Source organism: Eumetopias jubatus, unplaced genomic scaffold, assembly GCF_037043125.1.
Source record: "Eumetopias jubatus isolate StellerSeaLion01/CBP00866 unplaced genomic scaffold, mEumJub1_p1.0 scaffold_6, whole genome shotgun sequence".
NCBI lineage: Eukaryota > Metazoa > Chordata > Mammalia > Carnivora > Otariidae > Eumetopias > Eumetopias jubatus.
The window spans coordinates 72,888,386-72,904,406 of NW_028274812.1; the positions used below are offsets into that span (position 1 = coordinate 72,888,386).

Below are 16,021 nucleotides of genomic sequence, written 5' to 3' on the forward strand. Positions count from 1 at the left end.
ACTTCTGTTATATCCTTTGCTGATTAGAGAGTCTAAATCCTTTAAAATTTTTCCACATAAAGGCAATTCAGATACCTTAGATTATTTTGGGTATTCTTAAGGACTGCTTCCAGGTATTAAAACATTAGGTTTTATGATATTATATATTAAATAGTTGATACCATGGGAGAAACTGACTTTTGAGGTTTTTGGCACCAAAAATCTTAGCTCATTTTAATGGCAATAGTAGCATCTGGACACATACCCCCCCACACCCACATACCCCAGGAAACTGAAGAGGAAAATAAAGCTTAACTCTAGTATACCTAGACCCGTTCAGTAAAATTGGACATACAGCATGCTAATCTCTTGTATTCGTATGGCTTCCCCATTCTAATAAGCTTGATGTTAGCATGTGTGTGTATTAAATTTACAAAAATATAGGTTGCTCAACCAAATTGTGTGCATTAATACAGTCAACAATTTCAGTGATTTAGATACTTCCTTTTAATTCCCAGTAGTTCTAGGTGAAAAATAAAAACAAAATATTCCTAATCATTGAGGCATTTAATGAGGGTACTATGTACAAACACAGTATAACCTCTTTGGTCCTGGGTAAAAGAGATATTAAATTCTGATGTTTTTTCCAGCTCTCAACATTCTATAAGGTACAGCTTTTGGTTTGGGTAACATTCTACCCAGAGGATTTATTATTTCCTTTCATTCATACTTCTGTGAAGGCTGTTTCACAAAATAGGAAATGTTAAAAGATTTCATGCAAACTGTAATCAACAGGTAATACCTTACATGTATGAACATTTTCTGGAATATTTTCGTGATCCTTACTCTTTGAGGGGAGAGAGTAGGATGCTTATTTCTCTTAGAGATAGGGTAATGCTGAAGTCTGTCTATATTCTGAGGAAGAAGACTGTATCAAGCCCTATATAGTTCATAGGGCATTATTCAAGTTATCCCCAAATTCCCTAAATTACTGTGTTAATATTACACTAGTATGGAGGCAGCCTGAATCATTTAGATGTCAACTATTTGAGCAACATGGATCTTATGTGGTAGTAACTATGTTTTTTAATCTTTAGAATTAAGAGTTCATTTATCTCAAGTCTCTTAGTTCTGTAGTTCTAGGCAAAACACATTTGCTGTAATGCTAATATAAATGAACCTGTTCAGGAAATAAAAGGCCATATAAGTACTAAACCAACCTCCCAAATTTGCTTTATTGCTAATAGCTCAAATGTTTTCTAAAAATTGTAGGGCTAGCATATAATCCAAAATAGCAAAAGGGTTCACCATAGCACCAGCAAATCGCCTCCCCCACCCTCCTGCCCCAGTAGAAACCCTGCATTTTTCATCATCAGGATAAAGCATTTTATTGCACTTTTTTCTAGGTAGCTTGGTGGTTTGGAATGGTACCCTTTTAGATTGATTTTTCTCTCCCTTCTATTTTAAAGAGCTGTTCACAAGATATCCATAACTTGATATGAAAATTATTTTTTTAAAAAGCTTTGACCTCTGAGTTGTTACACTGAATTCTTGGGAAATTTTTTTGTTTTGTAAGGTTCTTTAATCTCTGATCACCTCGTACTTACCTGTCATTTCCCTTTTTCTTCATTTATACTTGTTTCCTTGATCTCATCTACATTCACAGCTTCATATCACATCTATGTGGACTCCTGTTTTACTGTCCAGGCTTATTATTATTATTTTCTGTGTTATGTGCAGATCTGCATTTCAGCTGTTTGTTGTACACAGAGTGCTCTGCTGTCAGTGATTGTGTCAATTTCTCTTTTCACATCCAGCTGCATTGATCATTTACCATTACTGAATAGGCCTGAAATGTCCTCTCTCACCAAGTCCTAACCGACATTCTAGGAAGTTTAGGTCTGACTGAACTTCATATTTATTTTGAATGAGTATCTTAAATGGTTCTTAAAGACCACATTTACAAGTGGCACATGTAATTATAATCGCTTGCCACATCTGTATCTAGAGTATACAACAGCACTGTCCAATAGAAATAAGATGGTAAGCCACCTAATTTAAAATTATGTAATTTGAAATTTTGTAATTTGGCTCCAGCTCAACCTTCTATCCTTACCTTTCATTATATGTATCTATAAACTGCTTGCCTTGTCTATCTTTGGCTCACTTTTCGTTCTACACCCCCAAGCCAACCCTTCAAACAAAACTCCACTTCAGCCAAAACAGTAAAGTCTTCTTGCTATAGGTACTTAAAACTATCAACAAAATATCCCTCAGGAACATACACACTTAGGAGAACATCAAGACAAAACTCCTGCTTTTGGCTTTTTGGAGTTTAAATAGGGCTACTAGGTAATTTTTCTTCCTTGTGCTATGGGTTTAAATTTACCAACCTTGGGGCTCCTGGGTGGCTCAGTCGTTAAGCGTCTGCCTTCAGCTCAGGTCATGATCCCGGGGTCCTGGGATCGAGCCCTGCATCGGGCTCCCTGCTCCAAGGGAAGCCTGCTTCTCCCTCTCCCACTCCCCCTGCTTGTGTTTCCTCTCTTGTGTCTCTCTCTGTCAAATAAATCTTTAAAAAAAAAAAATTTTACCAACCTCTACTTAAAGGTAACTTTAGGAGCAAAACCATGGTTTTAAAACATCTGGCCACATTTGGAAATCATGTTTTGGGGCGCCTGGGTGGTACAGTGGGTTGAGTGACTTGGTTCTGGCTCAGGTTGTGATCTCAGGGTCCTGGAATCGAGCCCTGTGGCAGGATCTGTGCTTAGTGGGGAGTCTGCTTGAATTTCTCTCCCTCTGCTCCTCCCCCCACCCCCTTCTTGCTCGCTATCAAATAAATAAATAAATCTTTAAAAAAAGTCTGATGTTTGAATGCTTTGTAATTAGAAGAAGAATCTTGAGGATTATTTAAATTATATTCATTTAGTGCTGCTGTTCTTCAAATTCATTGTTAACAGGCTATGTGTTAATTGCAATTTCCCATCCTCTACCATGATCAGTAACAGTTTAACATGCTGCTTTACACTGGGGAAAAAAACGAAGTTTTGAAATTTGACGGGTGAATATGTAAACAGGATTAAACCAATTTAATAATAATACACGATGTGCTATCTTTGAAAACTCAAGACATGAAAAGAACTACTTACATTTAGACATATTTCTTGGAGAAGATTTCTTCTTAGCCCCAAGAAGTAAAGTAAGCTAATCTGTTTTATTTTAACTGGAAATAGAATTGCTCTCTGAACATAATGGGACCAAGTTCTTAATTACACTGAATAAATAAGGCTATATTTCAAACTTCACACAGTTGAATAGTAGAGACCAAATGACTTTATGATAGTGTTAAAAATTCAAATTTTTAAAAAATTTTAATTGTTTTAAAGTTTATGTGAAACCTATAAATTTAAAGAAATCTAAATTTAAACGGTAACTGCCTTTCAATATATTTTAAAGTATTTTAAAAATACTTCCAAAATTACCTTTTCTACTTGGATATACTGTATTTTTTTATTTTATTTATTTGACAGCACAAGCAGGGGGAGCAGGCTCCCCGCTGAGCAAGGAGCTTGATGCGCGGCTTGATCCCAGGACCCTGGGATCATGAGCTGAGCTGAAGACACGCTTAAACGACTGAGCCACCCAGGTGCCCCTGTATTCTTTTCTTTTTTCCTGTTTTTAAATTTTATTTTTTTAAGATTTTATTTATTTATTTATTTGTCAGAGAGAGAGAGAACACAAGCGGGGGAGAGGCAGGCAGAGGGAGAAGCAGGCTCCCCGCTGAGCAAGGAGCCCGATGTGGGACTCCATCCCAGGACCCTGGGATCATGACCTGAGCCAAAGGCAGCTGCTTAACTGACTGAGCCACCCAGGCGTCCCTCTTCTTTTTCTTTTTAAAGAACATTTTAAGTAATCTCTATGCCCAAAGTGGGGCTCAAACTTAAATCCAAGATTGTGAGTTGCATACTCTATTGTCTGAGACAGCCAGGCACCCCAAGTTTATTTTCTTAGAGCTAGTCTCAGGTTACCAAAATAGGAAAGGCTTCCTTTTAGGGAAGATAAAAATTGATTTTTAATTCTTTGGTAGCAACCTTCCTAGAATTGGAATTGAAGTAACAATATTAGTGATTTTCACAATTCTGAACCAAGCCTAGTTGCATGGTGGTTTATAGGTGCCATCTGAAAATGCTTTTGTTTTTATATTTTAGTGAATAGCCTACCTAGAGGTAAGGGGAAGGATGGCAAAGCCTTTCCAAAATACTTTCAGAAGTTAGTGAAGTCAATTGAAAGCTCTATTTAAACACCTGAATACAGTTAGCATTTTTCTTTTTATGAAAGGAAACCAGTGTCTCTGTAAATACGAGACATAAGGCGGAATGTTTTACTTGTTTAAAGGGTAAGTTTAAAAGTAGGCAAGAGAAACATTGGCCATCTTATCCAATATAATGCTGGTGTTAGAATTAAAATGCCTTTTCCAGTCTTTAATATTTATCAACAGGCAGGTGAGTGTATTTTCAGTTTGTAATCAGTTACGAAATAATTGACATTTTCTGAAGTTATGACCAACTACCTAGTTCCATGAAAGTGACATTTGAGAGGATGGTTATTCCATCGTGTCTTAGAAATAAGATGACAAACATTAAATGCTTCAATTTTTTGGTGCTAAGGTGTAATGAGACTTCCCAGAATTCTATGGTCAAAACAGCTCTTTTACCCAGACAGGATCTATTTGAGCCACTGGTTCTATAAAGTTGTAGTCCTTCATATCTTCCCATTGGAGGTTTTACATCATGGCCACACAAAAAAAGGGGGGGGTAAATATGAAAGTAATAACTGCCTTTTTAAAAAAAAAAATTTATCAGAGAGTGAGCACACAAGCAGGGGAAGCAGCAGGCAGACGGAGAAGCAGGCTCCCCGCTGAGCAAAGAGCCTGATGCGGGACTCGTTCCCAGGACCCTGGGATCATGACCTGAATCAGAGGCAAATGCTCAACTGAGCCATTCAGGCCTTCCTGCATTTTTAACTTCTCAAAATCCTACCTGTAAAAATCCCATAATGCTCTTCCTTGAATTACTCTCCATTGTAGTTCCTTTTTTGAAAATCAAGGAAAGTAATGTTTCTTAAGACAGTTCAGCCGCTCCTTTAACAGATGTTATATCCGGAGGTTGATACATAAGGGTAGGTTGTGGGGGGAAGAGGGCATTATGAAATGTAAAGTTAAGACTGGGGCGCTTGGGTGGCAGGTGGTTAAGCATCTAACTCTTGGTTTTGGCTCAGGTCATGATCTCAGGGTCATGAGATCGAGCCCCATGTTGGGCTCCATGCTCAGTGCAGAGTCTGCTTGAGATTTTCCTTCCCTCTGTCCCTCCCACTCATGCTTGGTCTCTAAAATAAACGTTAAAAAAGACTAAAAATAACATTACAAGTGCCACAAAAAGGTAAAATGTGAACCTTGATGTTTTGGACACAGTGGGGGGAAGCAGGTTTGGGTATGCCAATCCTGTTCCAGGAAAGAATGTTCCAAATTATGGGAGGCATCTGAGAGGGAGATGAAATGGGTCCTAAGGGTAATGTGTATGTATTCATCTATCCTTTTCCTGATCCACTATGCCATGCAGATCATGGCCCTCAACAGTTAAAATTTCGTGTATATTCTGGGTCATCAGAGTTAAGTAGGCCTAATTACTGGGATTCAGGTATTCAACACCATCTTTTCAAACTCCTGTACCAATAGAAGCAATTTGTGCAGTTTGCTGGTGGGGTTGGGAGAATCAGGTTTAATTAGAAGCATTTTAAATACTTAACATTGCCTACTGCTGCGTGACTTGTGAAAATTAAGTGAAAGCAGAGATAAATCCTAGTCTTTGCTTAAATTACTGTCTTCCCAGTTCCCCAGTAGTTGAAAATTTTTCTTTCCCATCTTTTATCATTAAAAAAAAACTATTACTATTACAGCCTTTATATATAAACATGACCTGTATTATACATTTTCATGTGTCACATGTCTCCACTAGATTGTACGCCTTTGGAGGTCAGAAAAATGCATCTAAATCATTGTATCTGCCACCACATCTAGTACAGTGCCTTATATTTGCTAAATCAATAAATATTCATTAAAATAATGGAGCTTTTATTGGATGGTAGTATGATGTTTGAGCCCTTTAGATGAATGCATTATCAACTATCTTTTACTTTTTATAGTTTGAAAAATGTATCCCTGGCATACACAGTAATTGTGGCATTTATCTAAAATTTACACATTTAATTGTACTGGCTCTCCACAGCTAACATTAGTCTGGAGTAGCACTGTGCAGTAGAAATATAATGTAAACCACTTAAGTAATTTAAAAATATTAATAGTAAAATTACATTAATGTAGCCACATTATAGAAATAAGAAACAAGATTAATATTTTTTAGCTCATTTCGAAAAATCACTAACATTTTTTGTTTTAAAAATTGAGACAATTTACACTCTTTCCGTGTGAAGTCCGTTGTGTATTTTACATTTACAGCCCATGTCTATTCAAACTAGCCACATTCTAAATGCTCAGTAGCCAGATAATGGTCAGTGGCTACTGTATGGGACACTGCAGGTCTAGAACTTTAAGGGCAGGCAGTGAACCTCTTTGGACCTATCTCTTACTAGGTATCAGCTGTGATTTCAGGTCATTGTCATTTTAGGTTATTATCCAAATAAAGGTAATCGGTTTGTCTGCTTTTATCACATTCATAGATTCATACAATAATTTAAGAAAAATTTTGTATTAAGCATTGTATGAAGACATTTAATAGGCACTTTCCACCCAACTTAATCTCTCAAACTTCTGAAGAGAGATCTCTGTTTTAGGGTTGAGGATGCCGGGGTTGAGGTAGATCAAGTTAACTTTGCTCAATGAAATACTGCTAGTAGAAGGTGGAGCTGGTTTCAGAATCAGGATTGATTGTGGATATCCCTTATCCCTGTCATTTTGGGTTATTATCCAAAGGTAATTGGTTTGGCTGCTTTTATCACATTCATAGATTCATAACAATAATTTTTAAGAAAAGTTTTGTATTAAGCATTGTATAAAGACATTTAGCAGGCACTTTCCATTTAACAGGCACTATCCCTGCTTGAAGTTCAAAACTTTATACAAGTTTTTGAAAAAAAACTTCAAGCTCTGTGTATGTGTTAAAGTAGATACTAGACCATAAGGTTAAGGAGAAAACATCTAGTAAAGTAAAAAGTTATTTTATTTGACGAGGTCTGTATCAACAGTAAATTTTTTTTCTTGTTTTAGGTGTGGATTTTAAATAGCTTTTCATAGAAGAAATTTATTTTTGTTTTTCCCATTTCTAAGCATAATAATAATATGAAAATTTAAATTATTCTAATTGCCTCTACTGAGAAACTCATATGGGAAAAAGTCTAAGTTGGATGTCTAAAGATGTCTAATTTGAACAGGAAACATTTTATCTTTGAAATGTACTGGTTCTCAGTGCAAAGTTGAACAGTAATTTCAGAACAAGCCTTTAAGGAAATAAAATATTTAAACAAAATGGATTGGCAGTATAACTTCACAGAAAAGTTTAATACAGTAACTTGCCCTAGTATTACTCAAGTACATAGTAGGCCCTTGATACATGTAGATTAGTTCAACATATGACCTTTTATACTTTAGTGTGCTCTAGAATGTTCATATAAACAAGGGGTTCTAGATTAATTTAAAGACGATTTAAAAAAGGCTGCAAAAGTTAAATCAGTATACTAAATATTTAATTGTGTACCTTAAAACATTAAAAAAAATCACTAAGTTTTCCAGTGATGTTACACAGTATTTTAAATGGTTTAATCAGAAATGGTACAGCATGAGTGTATTTGTGATGTTAGTTTAGACAATACCTAATGATGAGGACCAGTGAAATGTTATATACCACTGTGGAATTGTTAAACCATTGTAGGAAGAAATTTGACAGTATCTTGTTCTTACCCTTTGATCAAGTAACTGTATTGATGTTGATCCTAAAAAAATGATTAGAAATGTGTCTAAATTTATTATAGAAAATGTTAATAATCATTATAATGTCAGTGAAATTAAATAGCATTAATAGAATAGTTTAAAGACGGTACATTCTGAAGGAAAATAATGCATCACTGAAGATCTGTGTATTCATAATAACATGGGAAAATATTCATGAAAGCGTACATGCACCATTTAAAAAAAACCCTAATTTCTGAACATATCTGTTCTGCACTTTGGAGGGTAAGATCTTAAGGAAATAAAAATGACGTGCCGGCTCTGGGGTTAGAACTACTTCAAATCCCGGTTTTGCTAGCTGTAGGATTCTGAGCAAGTTCCTTTACGTCTCAGTAATCTAGCTGTGAATTGGGAAAATCAAGAGTACCTCCATCATGAGGTGTGGAGGTTAAATGAAAGTGTTTAGCGCGCCGCCTAAATAAATGTTACGATGTCTTCCTGCATTTCTGAGAGTAGCGGAAAATAGGAAATTAATATTCAGAAATGGGATGACTTAAGCGAAAGCTCCGCGAGGCAAAAGGGATTTAACCTAACTTGCCAACTTGCCTTGTCCAAACGCTTGGGATTTTGATTAGGCCACGCGAGGCCGTGGTGACCTGAGCTCTACCTTTCCCCTGAGCGCGCAGAATACGCTCTCGCAGGGGTGGCGGCCCGGTGGGTTTGACTCCCGTATTCCAGGGATGTTTTACTCACCCGCCGCCCCCCCCCCCCCCCCGCCAATTAAGGACTCAGAGTCGTCCCCCTGTTCTCTCCCTTGGGCGTCGCGTAAAGCTCGACCTGTCCCCATCCGGAGCAGAGCAGGAGGCGTGGAGAGTGGCGGGGGCCGCGACCACGCACTCCATCCCTCCGCCGGCTCGCGTCACAAAGACTACAGTCCCCAGCGGGCCCCGCGAGCTCTGGATGTCCCGCAGGCAGGGCCCGGCGGCTGCGCGGGGCTGTAGTTTCTCCCGTGCTCGGGCACAGCCTTCCTTTTCTCCTCCGCGATACAGGCGGTTACTGGCTGCTGCAGCTTCCCCCTGATTTCCGAAAAAGGCTACTCGCCAGTGGAGTCCGGCCCCTCGTAGGGGACGGCGCGCGACCCTGGCCAAGAGGGCGGAGCGGGGCGACGCGCTAGGCCTCGCAGGGGGTAGTGACCTCCGGCACGTCGTGCTGCAGTCCCCTCAGCCGGCCGCGGGAGGAGAGCGAGAGGGGAGGGGGAGGGGGCGGGGGCCGCGCACGCGCGGCGGGGCCTTGGGCGGGGCCTTGGGCGACAGCAGCCTGCGGACAGTCCGCCGGTCCGCGGCTGTGTGGGTAGCTGCCCGGCCGGCGGGGCTGAGACGCGAGAGGTTGATGGGGGTGGCTTCGACCTCAGTCTGTAGCAGAGCTTCAGTCACACCAACGGAGATGGTGTCCTGGGTGAGGACGATGGGGGAGAAGCTGAAGCAGCGGCTGCGGCTGGACGTGGGACGCGAGATCTGCCGCCAGTACCCGCTGTTCTGCTTCCTGCTGCTCTGCCTCAGCGTCGCCTCCCTGCTCCTCAACAGGTAACGCCGCAGCGCGGAGCTGGCGAGCGGCTGCTCTGCGAGGCTGCGGACGGGGGCCCGTGTTACTTCACCGTGTGGAGACCGCCCGGGGCTGCGCCGCTGTGGCGTGTGCGGCCGGCTGCGAGGCCTTGGGAACAGTGGCCTCGGGGAGCTGGGCGGAGCGTCCGGGCCCGGAAGTGCGAGCGGGGGTGGAGTGCGTTCCAGTGCCCCCTTTCCTGAGGCCGGGTCTCCTGAGACACCTGGCCCCGATTCTTACCTACTTTTTACCTGTTCCTTAAACCTGGGGCTCCATCATCGCTGTTTTTCAGAGGAGTGAAATCTGTATGTGCATCCCAATTTGAGACCTTGCAGGGGCGGTCCGGTCAGCTGACGAAGGAGGGTTCCAGGTCTTGTAGCGGCCCCGGTTTTAGGCGGACTCCCCTCGTTTTCAACACACGCATGCGCACACACTGCACGCACAGGCACACACAGTCTTACAGCCAAAGGGCGCACACGCACGCTCACGGTCTTACAGCTGAAGTGCACACACCCACACACACGGTCTCAGCCGAAGGGCGCGCACGCACACGCACGCACAGTCTTACAGCCAAAGGACGCACACGCACGCTCAGTCTTAGAGTTGAAGTGCACACACGCACACACACGGTCTCAAGCCCAGGGGCGCGCGCACACACAGCACGCATAGTCTTACAGCGGAAGCTCTCACACACAGTTTTAGAGCTGAAGCACGCACACATGCACACCCACACTGACAGCTGAAGGGCGCACACGGACACACAATCTTAACAGCCGCAGGGTGCGTACGCGCTTACAGCCGAAGAGTGCGTGCACACACACGTACAATCTTACAACTGAAGCACATACATGCTCACAGTCTTAGAGCTGAAGCGCGCGCAAGCACAATCATGCAGTCGAAGCATGCACACGTGTGTGCACACATGCACACGATCTCGCAGCCCAAGCACACACACTTTTACAACTGAAGTACACACACGCACACAGTCTTCAGCTGAAGGACTCACAGTCTTATTTTTTATTACTAAAGATTTTATTAGCGCGCAGGAGCAGGGGGAGGGGTGGAGGAAGAGGGAGAGCAAACTCCCCACTGAGCAGGGAGCCCCATACGGGGCTCCATCCCAGAACTCTGGGATCGTGACCTGAGCTGAAGGCCGACCTTAACTGACTGAGCCACCCAGGTGCCCTCACACACAGTCTTGTTGCCGAAGCTTTTCCCAGAGGGTGGTTGGTTAAAATGGATGATCGTAAAGATTTGTTGGAAGTCAGAAAGCAAAATAGTACCTGTCTCAATATCTCTAGAATATTCCAAAAGGAAAGATTGAAAGTTGAAATTGATAAATTCAGTTGACATTTTGAAATGGGAAGGTTCTGTCCCTGAAATAAATTTGATTTCCTTCAATTAGCTATTTCCAGAAATGGTAACGATGAAATAGGTAGCAGAGGAGAACTTTTCCTTAAGATTATTTCCAAATTGCTCTTGGTGGAAAGGAGTCTGAGACACTTGTCAGCAACGGCATCTGCATGATATTTTTTCTGATGTTTTGAACATGAAACCATCTCTACTCTTAATTTTGGGGTAGTTGATCCCTGAGGATAGGAATGGGAAAGCATTCGCCAGGAATTTGGTGATTTAATTTTGCTCTAAGGTAACCATTTCCTGTGACTGTTGGAGTTGAATTTTTTCCCTACCCATTTTGCTTTCTTGTTAGTTGACTCTGGGTTAATGTATTAGGTTTAAGTAGCAATTGATATTTTACTGGAAAATGTGCTTTGATTGTGATAGTAAGATGTTTGATTTTAGGAATATGGAGGAAGGGGAATCCTTAACAGAGTGGAAATGAGTTATTAAATACTTGCTTTCTGTCATCTGAAAGGTATTCTAAGCTAGATGAATAACTTTAGTATGAAAGATAGGTAAACGTTCTGGGATTAGTAAGTTTTGTCCAGGAATTCTTAACCTATCTCCTTTGGTAGATGGGTCAGTTTAGGCGTCCAAGGTAGGACATGCAAGATCAGGTTGAACTAGATTTCTGAGGTCGCCTACTTAATTATAGCATATAGTGTTCTTTGTTGTTAAGAAGTCATAGGATGCCATCTGATCTCTACCCTGTATCTTTATTTGTATTATGCAAAGAAAGAAGGATGTAATACATAAATGTTATCTCTGAGTGGTTGGGTTTATGAGTGAAATTGTTTTTGCATACATTTTTTGGTATTTTTTTTGTTACTGTTGAAAGCAGCAAAAGTGACCTTAACCATGATAGAACTGTCTTGATGAAAAGAATGGTTAGGGGCACCTGGGTGGCTTAGTTGTTAGGCGTCTGCCTTTGGCTCAGGTCATGATCCCAGGGTGCTGGGATCGAGTCCCACTTGGGCTCCCTGCTTGGCGGGAAGCCTGCTTCTCCCTCTCCCACTCTCCCTACTTGTGTTTCTGCTCTTGCTATTGCTCTTGCTGTCGCTATCGACAGAGTATATATAGTGTGTTTTTCAGTGTATTGTGTGATTTTCTTTAGAATATGTGTGTACATTCATATGTACATACAAAGACGTATGTTTATGTATGCTTTGTCTATCTCTGGAAGATTGTTATATAAGAAAATGTGGTCCCTTCTGGGAGTGGGGAATATGAGGCACATTTATTCAGAAATTTAAGAAAAACATGTATATATATATAATAATATTAGGGGTATAATGATGAAATTTGAAATGAGAAGATAGGCTTAATGTATACCATCAATAAGTGATTTCTTGGGGCACCTGGCTGACTCAAGTCAGAAGAACATGCGACTCGTGATCTTGAGGTTGTGAGTTTGAACCCCACGTTGGATGTAGAGATTACTTAAAAAAAAATTTTAAATGATTTTGGAGCGCCTGGGTGGCTCAGTCATTAAGTGTCTGCCTTCAGCTCAGCTCATGATCCCGGGGGACCTGGAATCGAGCCCCGCATCAGGCTCCCTGCTTGGTGGGAAACCTGCTTTTCCGTCTCCCACTCTCCCTGCTTGTGTTCCCTCCCTCGCTGTCTCTCTCTGTCAAATAAATAAATAAAATCTTAAAAAAAAACTAAATGACTTCTACACAGGCATTTCAACAGTTTTTAGAAATAACTTTAAAAGAAATTTTCAATTTAAAATCCTTCCTGGTTAGTATGGAGATTTGGAGCTTTCCTTCTATATGGTTAAACTTAGAATAATAGTCTTTTTCAAAATTATTAAAAAAAATTTTTTTTAATTTTATTTTAAGTAGGCTCTACATCCATTGTGGGGCTTGAACTCATGATCCTGAGGTCAAGAGTCACATGCTCTATCGACTGAGCCAGCCAGGCACCCCTGAGATTAATTTTTTCTCTTATAGTCTTGAAACTTTAAATCATAAAGCTCTTTCAAGGTATTATTTAGTATATAAATTTTTCTTTCAAAATGAATTAAGATCATGAATCTTTTCAGGCGCCTGGGTGGCTCAGTCGTTGGGCGTCTGCCTTCGGCTCGGGTCATGATCCCAGGGTCCTGGGATCGAGCCCCACATCGGGCTCCCTGCTCGGTGGGGAGCCTGCTTCTCCCTCTCCCACTCCCCTACTTGTGTTCCCTCTCTCGCTGTGTCTCTCTCTGTAAAATAAATAAATAAAATCTTTAAAAAAAAAAGATCATGAATTTTTTTTTAAAGATTTTTTTTATTTATTTGAGAGAGACAGAGATAGCAACAGAGATAGAGAGAGCAAGAGCAGGGAGAAGAGGGAGAAGTAGGCTCCCCACTGAGTAGGGAGCCTGATGCAGGGCTCGATCCCAGGACTCTGGGATTGTGTCCTGAGCCTAAGGCAGACTCTTAACTGACTGAGCCACCCAGGTGCCCCAAGATTATGAATCTTATCTGTGGAAAGATAAATAGCTATAAGCTTTGGTTATTATAAATGATTTGTGGGATGAATAGAGTAACATGCTTTATATATTTCAAATTATTTGTGAAATCACTGTTACAGTATTGTTAGGGAAAGCAAGGAGCATAGATACATTTACTAATGGTAGTGTTGAATATTTCAGTGTTATAATAAGGAATGTTTTAAGTTACATGCTAGTAATAATAATGGTAATAGTAATAATAGCTAACACTTTGTGAGTGTTTTGTTTGGCCCAGGTGTAGTATTAAGAGTTTTCTTTGATTATTGAGGCAATTTATTGTTGTGGTTGAAAGTTTTGAATCTGAACTTCAATGTAAGGATTTTATTCTGCCTCCCCCATTAATCAGTTATGTGGCTTTGGATAAGCAATCTAACTTTTATCTGTCATAGTGCTGTTATCTGTAAAATGGGGGATAATACTAGTACCCATATTATATGATTATTTTGATGATTAAAGGGTTAATACATCGAAAGTGTTTTGAATGGTGCTCAGGACGTAGAACATACTCTTATTAAATGTTAGCAGTTATTTTTGTCTCATTTATTCTAGCACCCCGGTAGACTCCCTTGTCAGTAACCTCAGTTACCATTGATCAGTTTTGCTTGTTTTTGAATTTCATATAAATGGAATTATATGGTCCTCTTGTATCTAGTTTCTTTTTCTTTTCTTTTTTTTTTTCTCTCAACTCTTTTGAGATTTGTCCATATTGTTGTGTATGTCAGGACTTCAGTCTCTTTTGTTATTGTGCAGTATTCCACTGGGAATATGACATACTTTGTTTATCCATTCTTCTGTTGAAGGGCATTTGACTTGTTTACAGTTTTTAGCTATTATGAATAATGCTGCTATGAATATTGTTATATATATTTCTTTTGATAGATTTCTTTCTTTTGGGTAGATGCCCCTGGATAGAAATGCTTAGTCATAGTGTATGTGTTTGTTTAACTGAAGTAGATACTGCCAGATAGTTTTCCAAAGTGGTTGTACTAATTTACACTCCTGCCAAAACATTTGACTGTTAAGTCTGATATTGTCTGTAGGTTTAATTTAGTCATTTTAGTGAGTAGAGGTAGCTCATTGTAGTTTTAATTAGTTGATTGTAACTTAATTGTTAGCTATAGTCATCATGTTGTACATTACATCCCTAGTACTTAATCTTCTTGGAAGTTTGTACCTTGACCACCTTCCTGCAATTTCCTCTCCCCTATGCTCCACCTCTTGTAACGACAAATCTGATCTCTTTTTCTGTGAGTTTTTTTCCTTAAGATTTTACATATAAGTGAGATCATGCACTATTTTTATTTTCTCTATTTGACTTATTTCACTTAGCATAATGCCTTTAAGGTCCGTCCATGTTGTCCCAAATGGTAGGATTTCCTCATTTTTTATGGCTGAATAATATTCTTTTGTGTGTGTATATATATATACACACACACCACAGCTTCTGGAATTGCTGAATTATATAGTAGTTTTATTTTTAACTTTTTTGAAATCCTCCAAACTGTTTTCCATAGTGGCTGTATCAGTTCACATTCCACCAATAGCACAAAAGGGTTCTCTTTTCTCCACATCCATACCAGCATTTGTTATTTCCTGTCTTTTTTAAAAATATTTTTAATTTTTTTAAAAAAGATTTTATTTATTTATTTGACAGAGAGAGAGAGAGAGAGAGCGCTCACAAACAGGGGGAACAGCAGGGAGAGGGAGAAGCAGGCTCTCTGCTGAGCAGAGAGCCAGATGCGGGACTTGATCCTGGGATCATGACCTGAGCCAAAGGCATATGCTTAATCAACTGAGCCACACAGGCACCCCAATCTCTTGTCTTTTTGATGGTGGCCATTCTAACAGGTGTGAGGTGATATCTCATTATGGTTTTAATTTGCATCTTCCGAATGACTGTGATGATGTTGAACATCTTTTCATGTACCTGTTGGTATTTCATATAACTTCTTTGGAGAAATGTGTATTTAGGCCCTCTGCACACTTTTTTTTTTTCCCTTTTTTAACCAGCAAAATGGGTTTATTCAGGAATAGTAGAGCAATGGGCAATTGCTATGGGAAGCCAGAGATAAGCCTGAAGATCAAAGGAGAGGAATGTAATTTAATAGAGAAAAGGAGGAAGATGGGAGGGTCTGTTTTGAATAAAAGTCCATTGGAAGAAAGGGACAATGCAGGGTGGTGGTGGTTTCTCATTGCCTGAGTTGTGGTATATTCTTATTGGCTGGGCTTGTTGCTGTGCAAGAAAAATTTCTTCCCCTTGCTGGAGTACTAAAGTAGGCTTCTTCCTGTTGAAGTGCAAGGTTGTCCTGAGTTGTGTGAATTCTTTATGTATTTTGGATATGAACTCCTTATCACATATATGGTTTGCAAATATTTTTTTTGCATTTCATCCATAGGTTGTCTTTTTACTTCACTGATGATTCTTTATTTTTTAAAGTACCACAACTTGCTTACATACACTTATAACTTAGTATGTGACAAGCTATTCTAAGCACATTTGTGATCTTATTTAATCATTGTAACAACTTTGAGTTAGGTATTATTATTACCTCATTTTATAGAGGACCAAACAAGACTCAGAGCAGGTGATT

The 16,021-nt window shown here is 40.0% G+C and overlaps 1 protein-coding gene across 5 annotated transcripts in view; it reads left to right on the plus strand.

Moving 5' to 3' along the window:
• The first annotated feature begins 9,230 nt into the window (after window positions 1-9,230).
• The window catches only part of SNX14 (sorting nexin 14), an 80,458-nt gene continuing 73,667 nt past the window's right edge, over window positions 9,231-16,021 (plus strand). For all 5 annotated transcript variants that reach the window (XM_028108062.2, XM_028108061.2, XM_028108060.2 and 2 more), the window contains exon 1: window positions 9,231-9,519. In XM_028108062.2, coding sequence (XP_027963863.1) covers window positions 9,326-9,519 — 194 coding nt within the window. In that variant the 5' untranslated portion in view covers window positions 9,231-9,325. The remainder of the gene's footprint in view (window positions 9,520-16,021) is intronic.